The sequence below is a fragment of the Cimex lectularius genome, unplaced genomic scaffold (genome assembly GCF_000648675.2).
Source record: "Cimex lectularius strain Harlan isolate CLEC.00 unplaced genomic scaffold, Clec_2.1 scaffold98, whole genome shotgun sequence".
Taxonomy (NCBI): domain Eukaryota; kingdom Metazoa; phylum Arthropoda; class Insecta; order Hemiptera; family Cimicidae; genus Cimex; species Cimex lectularius.
Genome location: NW_019392897.1, coordinates 1,569,910 through 1,585,750, shown reverse-complemented (window position 1 = coordinate 1,585,750; position 15,841 = coordinate 1,569,910). Strand labels below are relative to the sequence as shown.

The following is a 15,841-nucleotide window of genomic DNA, read 5'->3' as shown; positions in this document are numbered from 1 at the left end:
CTACGTCTCCATAGGCAGATGATTATCTCCAAGATTATTGCTTATAATAAACCGCATAAACCTAAACCCAAGTAAATCCATACGTTATTTAATATTGATTTATATTTTATCGACTTACTAAATTTAAAAGACAGATAGGTGAGAGTTACAATATATAGTTAGTGGTACTATGAGATATAACGAAATAGAGGACATGAGAGATTGGGAGATTGCAAGAGAGAGAAAGGAAAAAGATACAGATACAAGATTGGGAAAGGACAAAAACTAAATGCACATTAATAAGCAAGTTTATATAGGTATTGGGTTGTTTCACATGGAATGTCCGTTTTATTACTAAATAAAAACAAAATCATCTTATTCGATGTATTTACCTTCATTTTTCCCAACGCGTGACCAACTTTTTTATGCCGGAACTGAAGAATTCTGAGCTTTGAAATGAAACAAAATCTGAAAACGCTTTTTGGACTTGAACATCATTTTCAAAAAATTTTCCTTTGACGTAGTTGTCTATGAACTTCGTAGCCAAGCTCTTTCAATTTGTTTACAGCATGTTATGATGTAGGTGTGTGTGATGATCCATATTTGACTCGATAAAGGTCGAAATGTCGTCAAAAAATAAAAAATGTGATGAAACATGAGGCCTGACGTTGTGAGGAGTATAGGACCTATTGGTTTTGAGTGTGAAAGTGGCTTGATTTCCATGTTTGTAGGTGATATGTATGTAAAAACCCATTTTGGTTGTGTTGTTCCTCTCGGGAAGAAATGCGTGTTTCTTTGTGACCGGTTGTTTCATAATTTGTTAGAGTCGTGAGGAGCGGTCAAGAATGATTTCAGAAAAACACCTTTTTTTATTTTTTTGACATTGTTTCGACCTTTATTCTAGTCAAATATGGATCATCACATATCACCTACAAACATGGACATCGAGCCGCTGCCACACTCAAAAACAGCAAGAAATCGGAAGAAACTAGCAGCAGCTACAAATCAACGCATTTTCTTACTAAAATGTAGATAAAACCCTTGCCCTGAAGATGACCCGAATAAAGGTCGAAACGTCCGCAAAAAAAGTAAAAGAGGTGTTTTCCTATACCTCATTCTTGACCGCTCCTCACTTCAATAAATTTTCCTGTAAAATATCAATAGCGTTTAGCCTTTTGCTGGAAGAAATGGTCATACAAAAAAGCAATGTAAGGTTCCTTTGTTACGCGTTTTCTTTTTAACTATTCGACTAGTTTTTTATTAGTTTTCAAATAAATTGGTTGATTTACTATTTGTCTTTTAGTCCGCTATGTTGACACTAGAATCAAGTAGCAATAGCTTGTATTTTTTCTTCTTCGGCCAGTTCTTCGTGGAAATCAGTCAAATATGGATCATCAATATCGTTTTATTTGACAAATCTTGCAAATTTACATCGAGAGAGAGAGATAGATAGATAGATAGGTAGATAGATAGATAGATAGATAGATAGAGAGAGAGAGAGAGAGAGAGAGAGAGAGAGAGAGAGAGAGAGACAGAGACAGAGACAGAGAGACAGACAGACAGACAGACAGACAGAGAGAGAGAGAGAGAGAGAGCGAGAGACAGAGACAGAGAGACAGACAGACAGACAGACAGACAGAGAGAGAGAGAGAGAAAGAGAGAAAGTAAACTATCAGAGAAAATGAGGAAGTAAAGATAGTACTCACTGCATAGATAATACCCTAGATCTAGTGATACATATAGATAATAAGCAAAAGAGATTGTGAGAGAAATAAAGGAAGACGAGGGAAGAATGCGTTAAGGTGCAGAAGAGACAGACAAAGAGAGTAGAAAGTGACAGAAAGAAAGCATGAAAAAGTATATACGGTGAGGGATATGAAGAGAAGCTGTGCAATTTGGAGAAGAAAGAAAAAGGGTCACAAGTTTGAGTAAAAGATACAGAGTAGAGAGATAGAGAGAAGCACAAAGGTAGAAGATTAAACCCAAAACTAATTGTGCGCATATTACCAAATTAATTTATGTAGCGTTCAAGCAATATCAAAAATGAAAGAAATGAATTTATATTAATATAATTAGCATTATTGTTTATAACCATATCAGCTGAACTCATTTTCCTAGGATGAGCAGTAACCATATCAGCAGATATCCTTATTATGAAGTTTTATATTAGCTGTAACCCTGCATGTTCTTTCGTAGTTTTGTCAAAAATTTCTTGAGAGCTAAGCAACTTTCTCATACATATGAGTAATGTCCAAGTTGAATATGAAACGTGAAAACCATGCTCACACAATTTTTTCAGTTTCATACGGTTATCAGAATATATGAATAAATAAAATATTAATATATGACTGCATGGTAAAATAATTCTTATTTTAGTATATTTTTCTGTTTATTACCAAATACATGCAGTTATATATATAAAATAGCTTGTGGTAACTATCAATAAATTCCGTTAAAATCTGGCTTACTTTCTTTCTAAAACACTTTTTTCAAAAAAGAACGGGGAAAAATTATAAAATTAAGATCTTTTTTCATTATGATTTTATTTTAGACAATCGCCAACATTTCAATGTATTTTCATCTACACACGTAATTTCACGTATCTGCAATGAGATCGACAAGAACAAGTTGCCATTGCAGAAAGTGAAATACTTGCCACAGTAACAATTTCAGTTATTTACACCTTGCGATGAGCACAAGTCAACTTTGAATCTGACAATCACATTGTAGTTTTGCACAGTCTTATTTAATATTTAGAACCAAATAGTACGAAATTATTAATTGTATTGATTATTGCCACTTTAATATTGCAACATTATTAAACATTTTATGCATTAGGAAAACAAATTGAACCAAACTGGTAACTAAAGAGAAAAACAAAATTCTGGCTTGAAAAATAGACTAGTCTCTATAACATCAACAAAAAAATTTTTTTTGATTAACCTACTACTAAAAATTTGTGCTCTATGACTAAATCAGCAATTTTCTTTCTTGGAAGAAAAATTAACAAATATTAAAACAACACGTAAATCCTATAAATCTAAAACATAGAAAATTATAATTTTTATTTTCTTTGCTGAAATGCAACCTATTAGTGTTGAATTAAGCTAAAATGACTACATAACTTTTCAGTACAATATAATTTCTAATTAGCACTGCTGGCTCAACACTATTTCTACATTTAATTACACCCATATTGCTGAGACAAAACGTTCATTGCCATCTTTATAATTCGTGATTTTTTAGTACTGCACCATAAAAAATTATTGATGATATTCAACTTATAAAACTAACATTTCCATCTCCGCTGAACATATGGCATCAGCGACTGATTTAAAATAAATTGTTTTAACTAGAGCAACTTTACCTACAACTCATAGAGTCATTTACATCCCATGAAATATTTACATATCTCTCGAGGTCAATAATATTATATACAATTTTCTTTTTACTAAGATAATTCTGCAATTGGACTAAACTAACAGATTAAAAAAAGAAAAACAAAACAATTTCAAAACTAGAAATTGACTACAAAAAAATTAACATAATTTTCCAGTAGTTCCTCTTTTTTGTTAATATTTTTGACAAAAAAAAAATTAATTATCATCACATATTTATAGATTTGTGTGAATTAAGGCCATTCTGTTTTGATAATACGTTTAGAACCATTTTTTTTTTTTTTTTTTTTAATCTTAATGTCATTTTAACAAAAAAAAAATGAATGAACAGGTATTTCTATATTTCCACCTTAAGGAAGGCACCTTGACAAAAATATGAAAACAGTCTTAACTTTACAACTCCCATTGATCAATGACAAAATCAAAACATGATGTTACTTGAAACTAAACAAAAAGAGGAAAAAATTGTGCAAAACAAATCATTGAAAAGAACATTTAAATAGAAGAAATAATGCAGAAAGTTTAACGGAGTGTTTTGCATTAAGACGCTCCAAACTGAGGAAATTAGAACCCCTGTTGAGATTTGTGCTCACAGCGCAGTTCAACTCGCCTCTGCGGTGGCAGCCTTCTCAGCCTCGTTATCACTGCCCTCTTCCCCTTTTATCTTTAATTTTTCCATTTCGACCTTAAAATTGTCGATATCTTGTTGGCTGCAAACAAAGCAATAAAATATCATTAGGATTATAAAAATACAATCATTTTACAAACTGTATAAAAATATAAAAAAATATTTTAACTTTTCACACTTGGGGAAATTGACAAAACAAGTAGAATAATTACATGATTGTCGCTTAATGATTCTATAAAATAAAACAAGGTAAAATTCAAAGGATTAACTGTAAAAAAAAAACACTAAGCAAAAAATTAAGGTTTTTAGTTGAGATTTTAAGTCAATGGCACGAGCGGGATTCGAACCCACGATCTTCGGCTTGATACGCCGCTGCTCTACCACTTGAGCTATCGTGACCTCGATCCACTCGGACACCAACTTCCTATCTCAACCCCACCTTTTGAGTTTTCCCTCCTTTTTTTGCCATTTTTCAATCATTGCCATTTTTTATCTCAACTAAAAACCTTAATTAATTGTAATAAATTAATTGGTCAAGCAGATCACGAAATTAGTGAATTTAATGAATTAAAATGAAGTATACTTCACTAAAGCTCTCCGTGGCTATTTCATTTGTCGTCGAGAATCCAATCCGATTACACGACATTTGAAAAATAGCAAAAAAAAGGAGGGAAAACTCAAAAGGTGGGATTGAGATAGGAAGTTGGTTTGAAAAAGCAGTCAAAACTTTTTAATTGTTATAAAATAAAGAAAATTTATACAAATTTTTCATCACATCTATACATCTTTGGCCACTTGCAATAAGCGCTTTTATTCAGCTGACATAAAAATCTTTATTTCGACACAATAATTTTCAGGTGCATTCCTAAAAAATTTAACCCTCAAGAAGTGATCAAAATGTCTTTAAAAAAAGTGTAAGCCTGTAGGCGAGAGGTCAGGTGAATATGGAGGTGTGGTAAGGTTTCATATTTTAAGTTCTTAAGTTTCTGCAGGGTTGGCATTGCGAGATGTGGCCTGGCGTTATCGTGAAGAAGAATCGGCCCCTTGCAGTTTTCCAATGCTGGACAAAGACGAAAATAAACCTAATTTTCAAAAACCTGCAGTAATTTTGCACCAACCCGATATGTACTACAAAATGGATATGCATATGAAGGCTAAACATTTATGCCAAACTGTATGATGAAGATTGGTAAGGACGAAATGGTCCAGTTGTTCCGAAAAGGCAACAATTGGTTATGCCTGTCTAAATTTTGTAGGGCTGCTGGAGGTAAGTATTTCATTAATGAATTTGAATAATCCATATTTGTATTTAGTAGTCATAATTGACCGTATTGATTATTTTAATTAATTATACTTTTTATCTAAGGTTTTGGGTGAGATGAAAAAGCTTGTGAAGCATAAGCTAGCAAGTGAAGTCATGATTGCTCAAGTGGTTCAAGAGCGGCGGTTTATTGAGCTGAAGGTCATGGGTCGGCTAGCTTTTTCATCTCAACCAAGACCTTATGCAAAAAATATAATTAATTAAAATAATGAATTTATTTTTTGAACATGGGAATAAAGAAAGACTTTTTTACTATTTTAAGTGTTACAGAACTTTTGCTGATGGTTGCAACAATTATAACCACATTCAAATTGGAGCGCGAGTGAACGAGAGTTCGCTTGATGCACGGCAGCTCCGGCAGACGAGGAACGCGTGGCGACGAGAAAGGTGGCTTGTCTTTTTTTTGTGGTTTTGCGCTCTCATTATTTTTCCCCGGGGACGACAAGTGGACGTTTTCTGGATTCAGTAGCCTTTTTTACGGAGGGAAGAGATCTTTCTGGACGTCGGACTGCACAACCGGCTTCATACGAGTTCGACAACTATTTGCCTTGGACTTTCAACGAGCTGCAGGGTAATCACTTGTCCAGAGAACATTTTATTTTCATTTGTTCACTTTTTGTCAATTGATTTTCTTTATTATTGCTGGCACAATGTTTATTTTTGTTTTCTTAATTTTTTATAAAAAGGCCTTAATCAGTATTGTTCATTTTTAAATATAGAAAAGATACTTATTTGTATTATTTTATTTTAATTGAAAAAAAAGGGAATTTATTCTGTTTTTGTTCATTTTTATTTTTTCAAAAAATAGAGAGAGAAAAGGTGTTCATTAGTATTTAATTGCTGTGGTTATTTTTATTTCATCTCAAAGACCTGAAACAACTGTCCTGATCCCTCCACGACATTTTTATAAGATTTTTTTTTTTTAATTTTAAATACATATTGTATTTTATACAATCATGTCATATTAAGTTTACCATACTAATATTATTTTATAAAATGTACAATGATGCTGTGAGTGTTCAACTACAACTAAGAGGTAAAAAACCAGGATGAGAGAACCCTTCACTGTGCCTAGGGAGTGTGCAATCCAGAATGAGATATCTCGTCACTAGTCCAGAAAAGGTTAAACTGTCTGCATATTTATGAGGCCCTGGCAAAGCCTAGCAACTTATAGTCAGTATTCAAAGTAAAATTTAAAAAAATATATTTTTTTTTTTTGTAAATACAAACAATGTAGATTTACCTTAAAAATATGTATTTTATCTAACAAGGGAACGTCCAGGTTGGTATATCACGGATTTGTACCAAACCTTTTTTGGTGATACTACGCTCCAAAATATCGTACACTTATCCGCCACTTCTAGTGAATAGCCCCTGGTTCACCAAAATAAAATTTTGAAGGTTGAAATTTTATGTTTTTAATATTTTTATTTCCCCGTTCAGCTTACTCAAATCAACTGTATTAATATATCACTTTACAGAACTTTTTATGTAGATTGCAATAAACATATAGTAAAAACTAAATAGTAATAATAGCCAAAAAATTTCTAAAAACCAAATATTTTTCAAGTAAACTAGGTCATCAATTTTTTTTTTTTCTGTGAAACTAATATGAAATTTAGAAACCTCTAGAGACCTCCAAATATAAATTTTTGTTTGAAATTAAATTTATCAATTTTTTTGACCCCTAAATTTTTTCCTATTTTTAAGAAGTCATTATCAGAACGCACTGAACCGGCTATAATTCAAAAACGATTAAAATGATTTTAGTGGCAAATAGACCATTCCATTTCCAAGTCCAGACAATTCCAGACTGTTCCATTTCAAAGAAGAGGAACTTAGCTTGTTAACAATGTATGTAACATTAAAATATGAAAAATATTTCTATAAAAAAATCCACAAAATAGAAAAATTATTTGTCAGAAATTAACCCCACTTTTTTTTCTTTTTGAAGGAAATAATAGTCCAATTTTAACGTTTGATCATTATAAACTGCACTTTACAATTTCTTTAAAACAAATTATTGACCATGAAAATTGGTCAACTAGGTTTTGAGTAAAATCATGTTAGACCTTGCACTAGGATTGCAGTTGCGCAAGTTGTCAAAATTATCAGTCAAAAAATTAATTTACACCAATTTCCGTGAAAGTCGGTATCTAAAGGTTTATAACGCTAAAATCGTGACAATGAAGACAAATCCAAATTTTGACCATTTTCTGACCAACTTTGCTTACAGAATATTTGTTTAAAAAAAGCAGTATTTTTTTATTTATCTTTTTACATCGGGGGACCACAGTAGCCGAGAGGTTATGTGAGTCTTGGCTTGTAGACCCTGCGGTCGTGAATTCGATTGCCACCATCACCTCTGGCCCTTTTTTCACATTACCCTTCCCCCAAATACAAATACGCATACGCATAATATATTGTCTGGCATTGCTAATATGTACAGCCATTAAAAAAAATCTTTTTACATCATACCAAATTAAAATTTGTTAATTAACGTAACAATTTATACTTATTTAATTAAATTTACTTTATACTTGTAATTTTTATATTTTGCCGAAACCAGGGCCTATTCACAAGAAGTGGCGAATATACATATTCGATGAAATTTTGGAGTGTAGAATCATCAAAAAAAAGTTTGGTCAAAATCCGTGATATACCAACCTGGTCATCCCCTTAAGTAAATGCATACTTATACATATAAATGTATTTAAAAAACCTGAGTTTAAAAAAAAAAATTTCCAAGTTGTATGAATTTGTTATAACAACTGTGTTGTTGAAAACACTATTGTCAAATTCTTACAAATCTATTTATCATTTAAAATAGAAATACCTTATTTGAACGAAAAGAATTCCATTGATGACATTAAGCATGTCAAGAACACTGCCCATTGATGGTGGCTGGATCTGGATCGGGGGGAGGCCAACGCCAGACTTGCCGGTATAAATCTCGTTCATTTTCTTTTGCAAGACCACAGCTTGGTGGGTCAAATGTCTCAGACATTCTGAGGACTCTTTTGTCTTATCGTGTTCCTCCCCAAGCTATTTAATTAAAAAAAAAAAATTATCACTGCCCAATATGAGTTAAACAGAAGTTGTACCTGTTGCTTATAAATTGCATAGGTTTCTTTTTCGCTGTTGAGGGCCGAACGGAAGTCACCCATGCAGCTCTGAGTCCTTGCAACAAGGTGATAACTAACTGCCACTTTAAGAGATTTAGGCCCAAAATATTTTACATTGAGCTCAAGGGCCTTCTCAAGGAACCTAAGTGATAACTCGTACTCACCAACCGCATGAAGTATTAAACTTATATTACTCTAAAACAATAATAAATTTAAATTAAAATCTTAAATTTTTTCAAGTTTAACTTATTTAACTTACGTCCAGTAATGCCATGTCTGGATGGTTTTCTCCACAGACAAGTAATGCAAGATATCTTGCTCTGTATAATAGTTTCAAGGCCGTACTCACTTGACTATTTGCAAAGCAGTACAGTGCTAAATGAGTCTGTAAAATAAAAATATATCAATAAATATAAGCATAGGATTAAAATGGAAGACTCACATATTCAGTGATGGTGTAAGGATGATCGATCCCGTTGACGCGTTCTGACATCAGGACGGCCTTCTGTTGGATCGCCATGGCCTCGGCATGGTCACCCATTATGTAGTTCAACCTGGCCAGCATGCGCAAACACTGGGCTATTTCTGGGTGCATTGCGCCGTAAACGTTATTAAGCAGATTAAGAGCTTCGCTTATTAATTCGAAACCCTCTTTGAGGAAGCCTTGTTGGATCTTGTTTTGTCCAGTTGTGTAAAATGTATATGCATCGCTTGCCTGGAAAATAAACACAGTTCAAAATCACACTGGACTGAAAGACTGGAATATGAAGTAAACAAAAAAAAAAAAAAAACTTACCCGAGGATTTATGTGTTTAACTACTGGGAAAATATTGATGATATCCTCTTCAAAAAATGTGCATTTATTTTTAGCATCAAAGTAATATTCCCTCAGTAAAATCTGAATGCCAGTTTTAAGACAAAAAGACCTAAACAAATAATAAAAGAAAGAAAAACTTTATTTCTTTACTGTTCTATAATTGAGGCTTATATAAATTTATTATCCCTTTTTCCCCACCTCTATAAAAGAATATAATAAAAGAGAATCTAGAAATAATGTAAATTGTTTATAATTTAATTTAAGGCAGCAATGGCTGAGTGGGTGGCATCAGGCGTTTGTCATAGACGTAGATGCTTTAATTGCTATTTATTATTCTGTTTTAAGAATGGCTAAAATTACCTAAGGAGAGATATTTTTTGAAGGCCGTAAGTTTCAACAACTGAGTCTATATTGTCTACTTTAAGTTCCCAGTCGTAGTACGCTTTCAGCTCAGACTTAAGTTGTGCCCATAGGGATTTTGGAGTCATGTTTGCCCATTCGTTGCTATCAGCGATCAGTAGATTCAGTCTGCCTTTTCTTTTACCATTCTGCTTTCTACGCTTTGAAGGTTTTGTCTGTATCTATAATTTAAAAAAAATAAAAAAAGCATTTGCCAACACCGTGTATGAGATTTAATTATGATTATAGTTTTACCTCATCAGTGCCTTGTTGGGGATGCAAAGTCAAGCAGGAAGACAGGAAGCAGTTCAAAAAGTGGCTAATAGCAGCTGAAAGACTCATCATTTCCGTATTCTAGGGGAAAAAAATATTAACAATGAAAATTGACGATAATAATGTTAAATAACCAACCTGCATATAAGAATTAAAAATATGTTTTGCAGAACGTGTTATGAGCTCAGAAACAGCAATGGCATGAAGGTACTCGAGTTGTTTCACTTTTGTAAGCATTGCTGTGATTTTTCCTAAGTACCTGATATTTATACCCCTAGAATGTAGGCTCTCGGAGAGCGTCACACCATCCATCGGGGCAGCAGAATGGTCCAAAAGTTCCCGAATCTACAAAACGTTTAATTTAAAAAAATAAATAAACAAGAAATTATTTAATGATATCTTACGAGGTTCGGTATCTGATTTGTAACTAAAAAGTCGGCAGCATCTTTAACAAGCTGTCTCTGTTTTTTTAGGCTGTCGGGCGCATTGACGTTCTCAACGTGTCTGACACCAGGTGAGTAGACATCTGGGTTAAACCTAATGTCAAACTCGGTTTCCTTTAACGAGCCGACCGAAGCTGCAGCTTTTTTAACAATTTCTTTTGTGCTTTCTTCAACTGAAAACAATTACATTTTTTAAAAAGTGAACTGCTTTATATAATTTTGAAACATGTAAAAATTTTACATTCAGCTTTGTCACCATTAGTAATCGAATCGGCAATACTTTCGACTATCAACTTTGCCTGAGCATGCCCCATGGGCACTTCTTCGGTCATCTTTTCAACTTCGGTTTCAGTCTTGTTAACTTGTTCGTTTTTCTTTTCTTTTGTGTTCATTTCTTGGTTTGAAATCAAGTTTTGAGTGTCAATTTCTTTTTGTTTTTTCGCTCCTAGCTGCTGCAAATGATAAGCAGCTAATTTGATGAACATCATGTAACGGGATCTGAAATCAATAATTTTTAATAGCCATTTAAAGACATTTATAAATAAGGACAATAAATTTCAAAATTGCTTACTCAAAAAATGCATCGATAAGTTCCTGTCGTAGACAGCACAATTTGTGTTTATGCTCAATTGGGAAGCCCAGGGATTGTACTTCTTTACTTAACTCTTCTCCTTCGACTAAAAATTAGCCAGAAGTTACTGTTAACTGCATATTAAGGATTATTCAAAATTTCAATAAACTTACGCTTTAAAAAGTTCACGTCAGGAGGAAAAGTTCTTAAAAGGTCCAGAATGTAATGACGGCCATCATTCCCGATGATCCCTTTACATTCGACGCTACTGCATAACTCGATTTCTTCATTTTTGTCATTGAGCACTTTGTGGGGAAGCATTTTAAGCTGCTGCGCTGCTTTGTTCAACAGGTCCATATACTTTGGATGGGAGAGAACTGTCTTGCCAAAGTCAATCGAACCATAAATTACCGATTGCTCTTGCTCCTTTTCCAGAATACCGGGTATGATAGACTGTGCGGTGACACGATAGCCCCTGTAGTCAATTACAACAGTACCGAGTGTATACAAGCCAGGCAAGTCGACAGCACTGTACACCCGCACTCCTTGCAAATCGTTTCGCTAAAATTGAAACAAACTTTACTAACGTTCTTTTACAGAAAATTAACTGTTATAATTACTGGAGCGACAAAAGCAGCAGCATCTCCTCCCAACTCTTTGTAATGGTCCCTGACATCAAATCCGAGAGAAAAGAATATATTGTTCCATATGAACATTTGCATTTTGGAATCTTCGCCGGGGTTGATGGCCATGACATTCCCATCGATGACGGCTACGGCACCTCTAGTCGCAGCGGCGACAAAATCGCTGTGCACTTTAAATATAGCCCTTTCTCTCAGAAGCCTCTCTGGAAGATTTTTTCTTGAAAGCTCTCGTGTCGTCTGCAGTTCCTCATTCCAATCACGTGTCTGACCAGGGATATGCTCTTCATAACCAAGTTTAGATGAAAAAGCTAAACATTTTATTACAAAAGATCAATTTTTTATTTAAATTTTTACAAGTGATAATATTACTACAACTGAGTGACAAAATTATAGACACACCCCTAATTGTTATGATTTTTTAATGTAATGGGTTTGTACTACAAATATTTATTCAAAACACATGAAATAAATATTTTTCTTCATTAAACTTTAATTGTTCAGTAAATAAGAGAAAAAATTATTACAATACTAAAATTAAACGATTTTTTACAACATGGGATAAAATCAATTCAAAACAATGTTATAATATTTTGTGGCATTACCACTCAGTTTTATTATTTCCAGTAATCTTTCTGGAATGGTTTTGTACAAATTTTGAATAAAATCTTGAGGCAAATTATTCCAGGCAGTGGTGACAGCTGTTTTAAGTTCGTCGACAGAGTTGTACTGCTTACAGTCTTGATATACCATCCTCGATAATTTTCCCCATACATTTTCTATAATGTTTAAGTCTGGTGAGAGTGCAGGCCATTCAAGTTTTTCAATGCTGTTCTGTGAAAACCATTCTTTAACAATTTTTGCATTGTGTATGGGTGCGTTGTTCTGCTGGAATATTGGAATCCCTTCGCATAAATCGCTGAAACTAGTTTTTTCTTTGTCCAGTAATTTCTTGTAATATTCGAATTGACTTTTTTTGGAAGAAAACAAAGATTCCCTTTTTTATTACACCCAATACACCCCCAAATCATCAAAGATCCACCACCCCTTTGGCGCCGTGACAAAATTTTTTCTTCTTTAGTTAGATCATGAAAGTAGTATGCGTATCCGTCCGGGCTGTCCAAATTAATTTTTTTTTTCATCAGAAAAAATAACTTTTCGCCAATAATCTTCATTTTTCAAAATGTGGTTTTCAGCAAATTTGACACAGGCAAGTTTGTGGTGGGGTTTCAGAGCTGGTTTGCGTTTCAGTTTTCTTCGGACTATGTTTGCAGTTTTGTTAAGGAATCTCTGAACAATTCGAACAGAAACATCAACACCTGTTTTCTCTGCGATGGCTTTTACAGTCGAAAAGCTGTTTGAAGCAACGCGCAGGTTGTGTGATTTATCTCTTCTGGTCAAGGAAGGAGATCTTCCAGAGCTATGCCCTCTTCTGTAGTCTTCACCTAGTCATATTATCTTCGATACCGAAGAAAAACTTCGTTTTATGGGTCAGGCGATATTTCAGCAACTCATTCAATATTCATTGAGCAAGTGAATCAACCGGCGCTCCTCATCAGAAAATCTTCTTCCTTTGGGCATTTTAAAATAACTTTGAATTGCTCCAAATGAACTCATAGTAATCACTTTACTACGGCACGGTACAGTGAATACTGAATAAACCTTTGGAGTTATAAAATAAATGTAAACAAAATGTGTGTCTACAATTCTGTCGCAGCTAAATCAAAACAATACTGTTTATTGAGATGTACATTTGTATAAAGATTGTCAGATCAAGCCATTTCCAGAGTTAATTTTCTTTTAATATCATGAACAATATTCTAATGGCAAAATAAATCATTTTTGACTATTGAAATCATGATTTTTTAATGTGTCTATAATTTTGTCACTCGGTTGTATATTGTAATACACAAGCTTAAATTTTTAAAAAAATTAAAAAATAAAATTTTAAAAAATCTTACAACCAGTACTCTAAAATTGAGACCACTAATGACAGAAGAAATAATTACTAAATTATTTTTTTTATTTTTAAAATTATTAATATTAAATTTTTTAATCAAGGATTATAATATTACTCACTGTCTTCTGCTCTGATAGCATCGATTGTATGCTCAATCTGAGGTGCGGTCCAAGCATAAAGTTGATATGGTGTTGCTACCCTTTCAAATGGGTGTCTGTGCGTCCTTTTCTTTTGTAGGAGAGCAAAATTTCTTTTGAAAGACGTACTGAGCTGGCTTAGAAGTTCAATGAGGGAATGACACAAGTGACTAGGTACAGCTGGTTTCGGGTTGAACTCTTCCTCGCTTGACCTATTAATTTCACCGTTGATTATTTGAAGAAAAAAATTAAATCGAGTGTTTATTTAATACACACTGATTGAGGAAAAAGCCCCTTGTACAGCCAGTGATATGGTAGTGTTTGTCCTCCATTGTGACAACGTATAAATACATAAGATCGCCATGCATTTTACGGTAGCCAGGAGGTGGATTCCACCCTGATGTGGTCAGAACCTATTAAACCGATTACAAAATTGTACGAGAGATTTAATGCAACTCATTTACACCAGATTCCTTTTATGAACAAACCTTGATGCACGAAGGCCCTTTTTGTTCTTTAGCCATCGGTTGGAGAGGTAGTAAAGGTGGCCTTTCTTTATTGTTTGGCATGATAAAGTCCGGCGGTGTGCAGTCTACACTTTCAGCCCTGGATTTTTTCTTTTCTAGTAAAATGATTCACCAATCAGTGTCTTTTCATCAGGAAGATATAATATCTATAGCATAATTTATAAGACTAAATATATCGTAAATAAAGGCAAGTGAGCGCCTACCCACAATATCACCTTGGGTGATGACATTGAGAAAAGCGAGTGAAGAACACTCAAGACCATTGTAAGAATCGGCTGAATCAAGGGACTTAAGAAGGTCTCTTACATGGCGTACGTGAATTCTTGCTTCCCTCATTGTGTAAGGCTCTTCCACGACCTGAAAATCAATCGTTCAATTATTACTTCTCAAAATACACCAGCATATAAAGAATGAGAAACCCACTTTGATAACTGAACCTTCTTCAAGACCTTCAATGTTCTTTAATTCAGCGAAGTTGTCGAGAGTGTTCCCGTCAAGCTGGAGAGAGAAACACGTCCTGTGGCAGGTTTCTTCTCTGTCAATTAGAAGTTGATGAATTTCTTGAACGAGCTCCATGCTTGAAACCTTTAAGTAAATTTTAATATAACTGTGATTGGACAAAGAAAATATTTAAAAAATTGTTTGAGCACCTGAATATCAAAAGCTTCAGTACCAGGGCTGACAATTTGTACTGTAAAGCCAAGATCTTGGATGAAAACGACCTCTGCTTCTTCTTTCTTTTCTCCATTTACTTTTTCGCTCGTTTCCATCTCACCTTTCTCCACCATGGCTTCCGCCTCCTTAATTAAAAAGTGAACATTAAAAAAAAGCTTAAATTTTTAATATATTGAAATACCTTATTGTCAAGTTTTGTTTCTGGCTTGTCGCCCTCCTCTGAATTCCCAGTACAACTGTTAACATTTTCACAGTGGCCATTCACTGGATTGTCTTTCACAGTTTCTTTCACTGGGTCACATTTTTTCACTACCTCTTCTGAAAAAGAAATGGGGAAAAAAATTGCATCAACATCAAAAATTCTAAGTAGGTACACATGCATACTTGATCAACAATGATTTGTATAATCATGCACGGATCAATGCCATAGCAAAATGCATTACACAATACTCAGTAAAAACAATGGGACAAAATACGATTAGATCGGATATTTTTACTAATTATGATCATTACTGGGTGTGAAAATGCATTAGTTGCCATCACATTGCTTTTAATATCTAGTTTATCTATAGGTTTCAACACAAAATCATTTGAATTCGGCTGTTTAGGATATGAACGTTAAAAAGCAAATAAGTAAAAAACTCTATTTATCTAAGATCCTACTTATCTCATAAAATATGGGAAGAGTCGAAAATGAATGGTCCTTAAAAAAGTACAAAAATGATTTCTACAAATCAGAAGAGGTATTGTAATATTTGTTGTAATACGTTATTTTCAATTTAAATATTTCATTATGCTCCCTGAATAACATGGCAAATTTTTTGGCCTTGGCACAAAGGGTTTATTTAAGTAGGTTTTTGGTTTTTTGATGAGAAAGGATCAAAATTATATTTTCAATAGTGAAGGGATCGTATTAATACCATAAAATGTTCATCAACAAACTTTCA

At 33.6% G+C, this 15,841-nt stretch overlaps 1 protein-coding gene across 2 annotated transcripts in view; it reads right to left on the bottom strand.

The window, feature by feature from the left end:
• Nucleotides 1-2,503: 2,503 nt before the first annotated feature.
• Nucleotides 2,504-15,841, bottom strand: part of LOC106664301 (clustered mitochondria protein homolog) — a 32,981-nt gene continuing 19,643 nt past the window's right edge. The window contains exons 2-22 of one of the 2 annotated variants that reach the window (XM_024229179.1): nucleotides 15,076-15,212; nucleotides 14,870-15,019; nucleotides 14,643-14,804; nucleotides 14,423-14,576; nucleotides 14,181-14,314; nucleotides 13,969-14,105; nucleotides 13,675-13,904; nucleotides 11,575-11,906; nucleotides 11,128-11,515; nucleotides 10,955-11,060; nucleotides 10,625-10,881; nucleotides 10,345-10,556; nucleotides 10,079-10,285; nucleotides 9,923-10,021; nucleotides 9,629-9,849; nucleotides 9,248-9,377; nucleotides 8,894-9,166; nucleotides 8,711-8,836; nucleotides 8,431-8,646; nucleotides 8,163-8,371; nucleotides 2,504-4,087 (exon numbers count right to left, since the gene is read on the bottom strand). In XM_024229179.1, the coding sequence (XP_024084947.1) occupies nucleotides 3,979-4,087; nucleotides 8,163-8,371; nucleotides 8,431-8,646; nucleotides 8,711-8,836; nucleotides 8,894-9,166; nucleotides 9,248-9,377; nucleotides 9,629-9,849; nucleotides 9,923-10,021; nucleotides 10,079-10,285; nucleotides 10,345-10,556; nucleotides 10,625-10,881; nucleotides 10,955-11,060; nucleotides 11,128-11,515; nucleotides 11,575-11,906; nucleotides 13,675-13,904; nucleotides 13,969-14,105; nucleotides 14,181-14,314; nucleotides 14,423-14,576; nucleotides 14,643-14,804; nucleotides 14,870-15,019; nucleotides 15,076-15,212 (3,989 nt within the window). In that variant the 3' untranslated portion in view covers nucleotides 2,504-3,978. The remainder of the gene's footprint in view (nucleotides 4,088-8,162; nucleotides 8,372-8,430; nucleotides 8,647-8,710; nucleotides 8,837-8,893; nucleotides 9,167-9,247; nucleotides 9,378-9,628; nucleotides 9,850-9,922; nucleotides 10,022-10,078; nucleotides 10,286-10,344; nucleotides 10,557-10,624; nucleotides 10,882-10,954; nucleotides 11,061-11,127; nucleotides 11,516-11,574; nucleotides 11,907-13,674; nucleotides 13,905-13,968; nucleotides 14,106-14,180; nucleotides 14,315-14,422; nucleotides 14,577-14,642; nucleotides 14,805-14,869; nucleotides 15,020-15,075; nucleotides 15,213-15,841) is intronic. The other variant, XM_024229180.1, reaches the window with a different exon arrangement.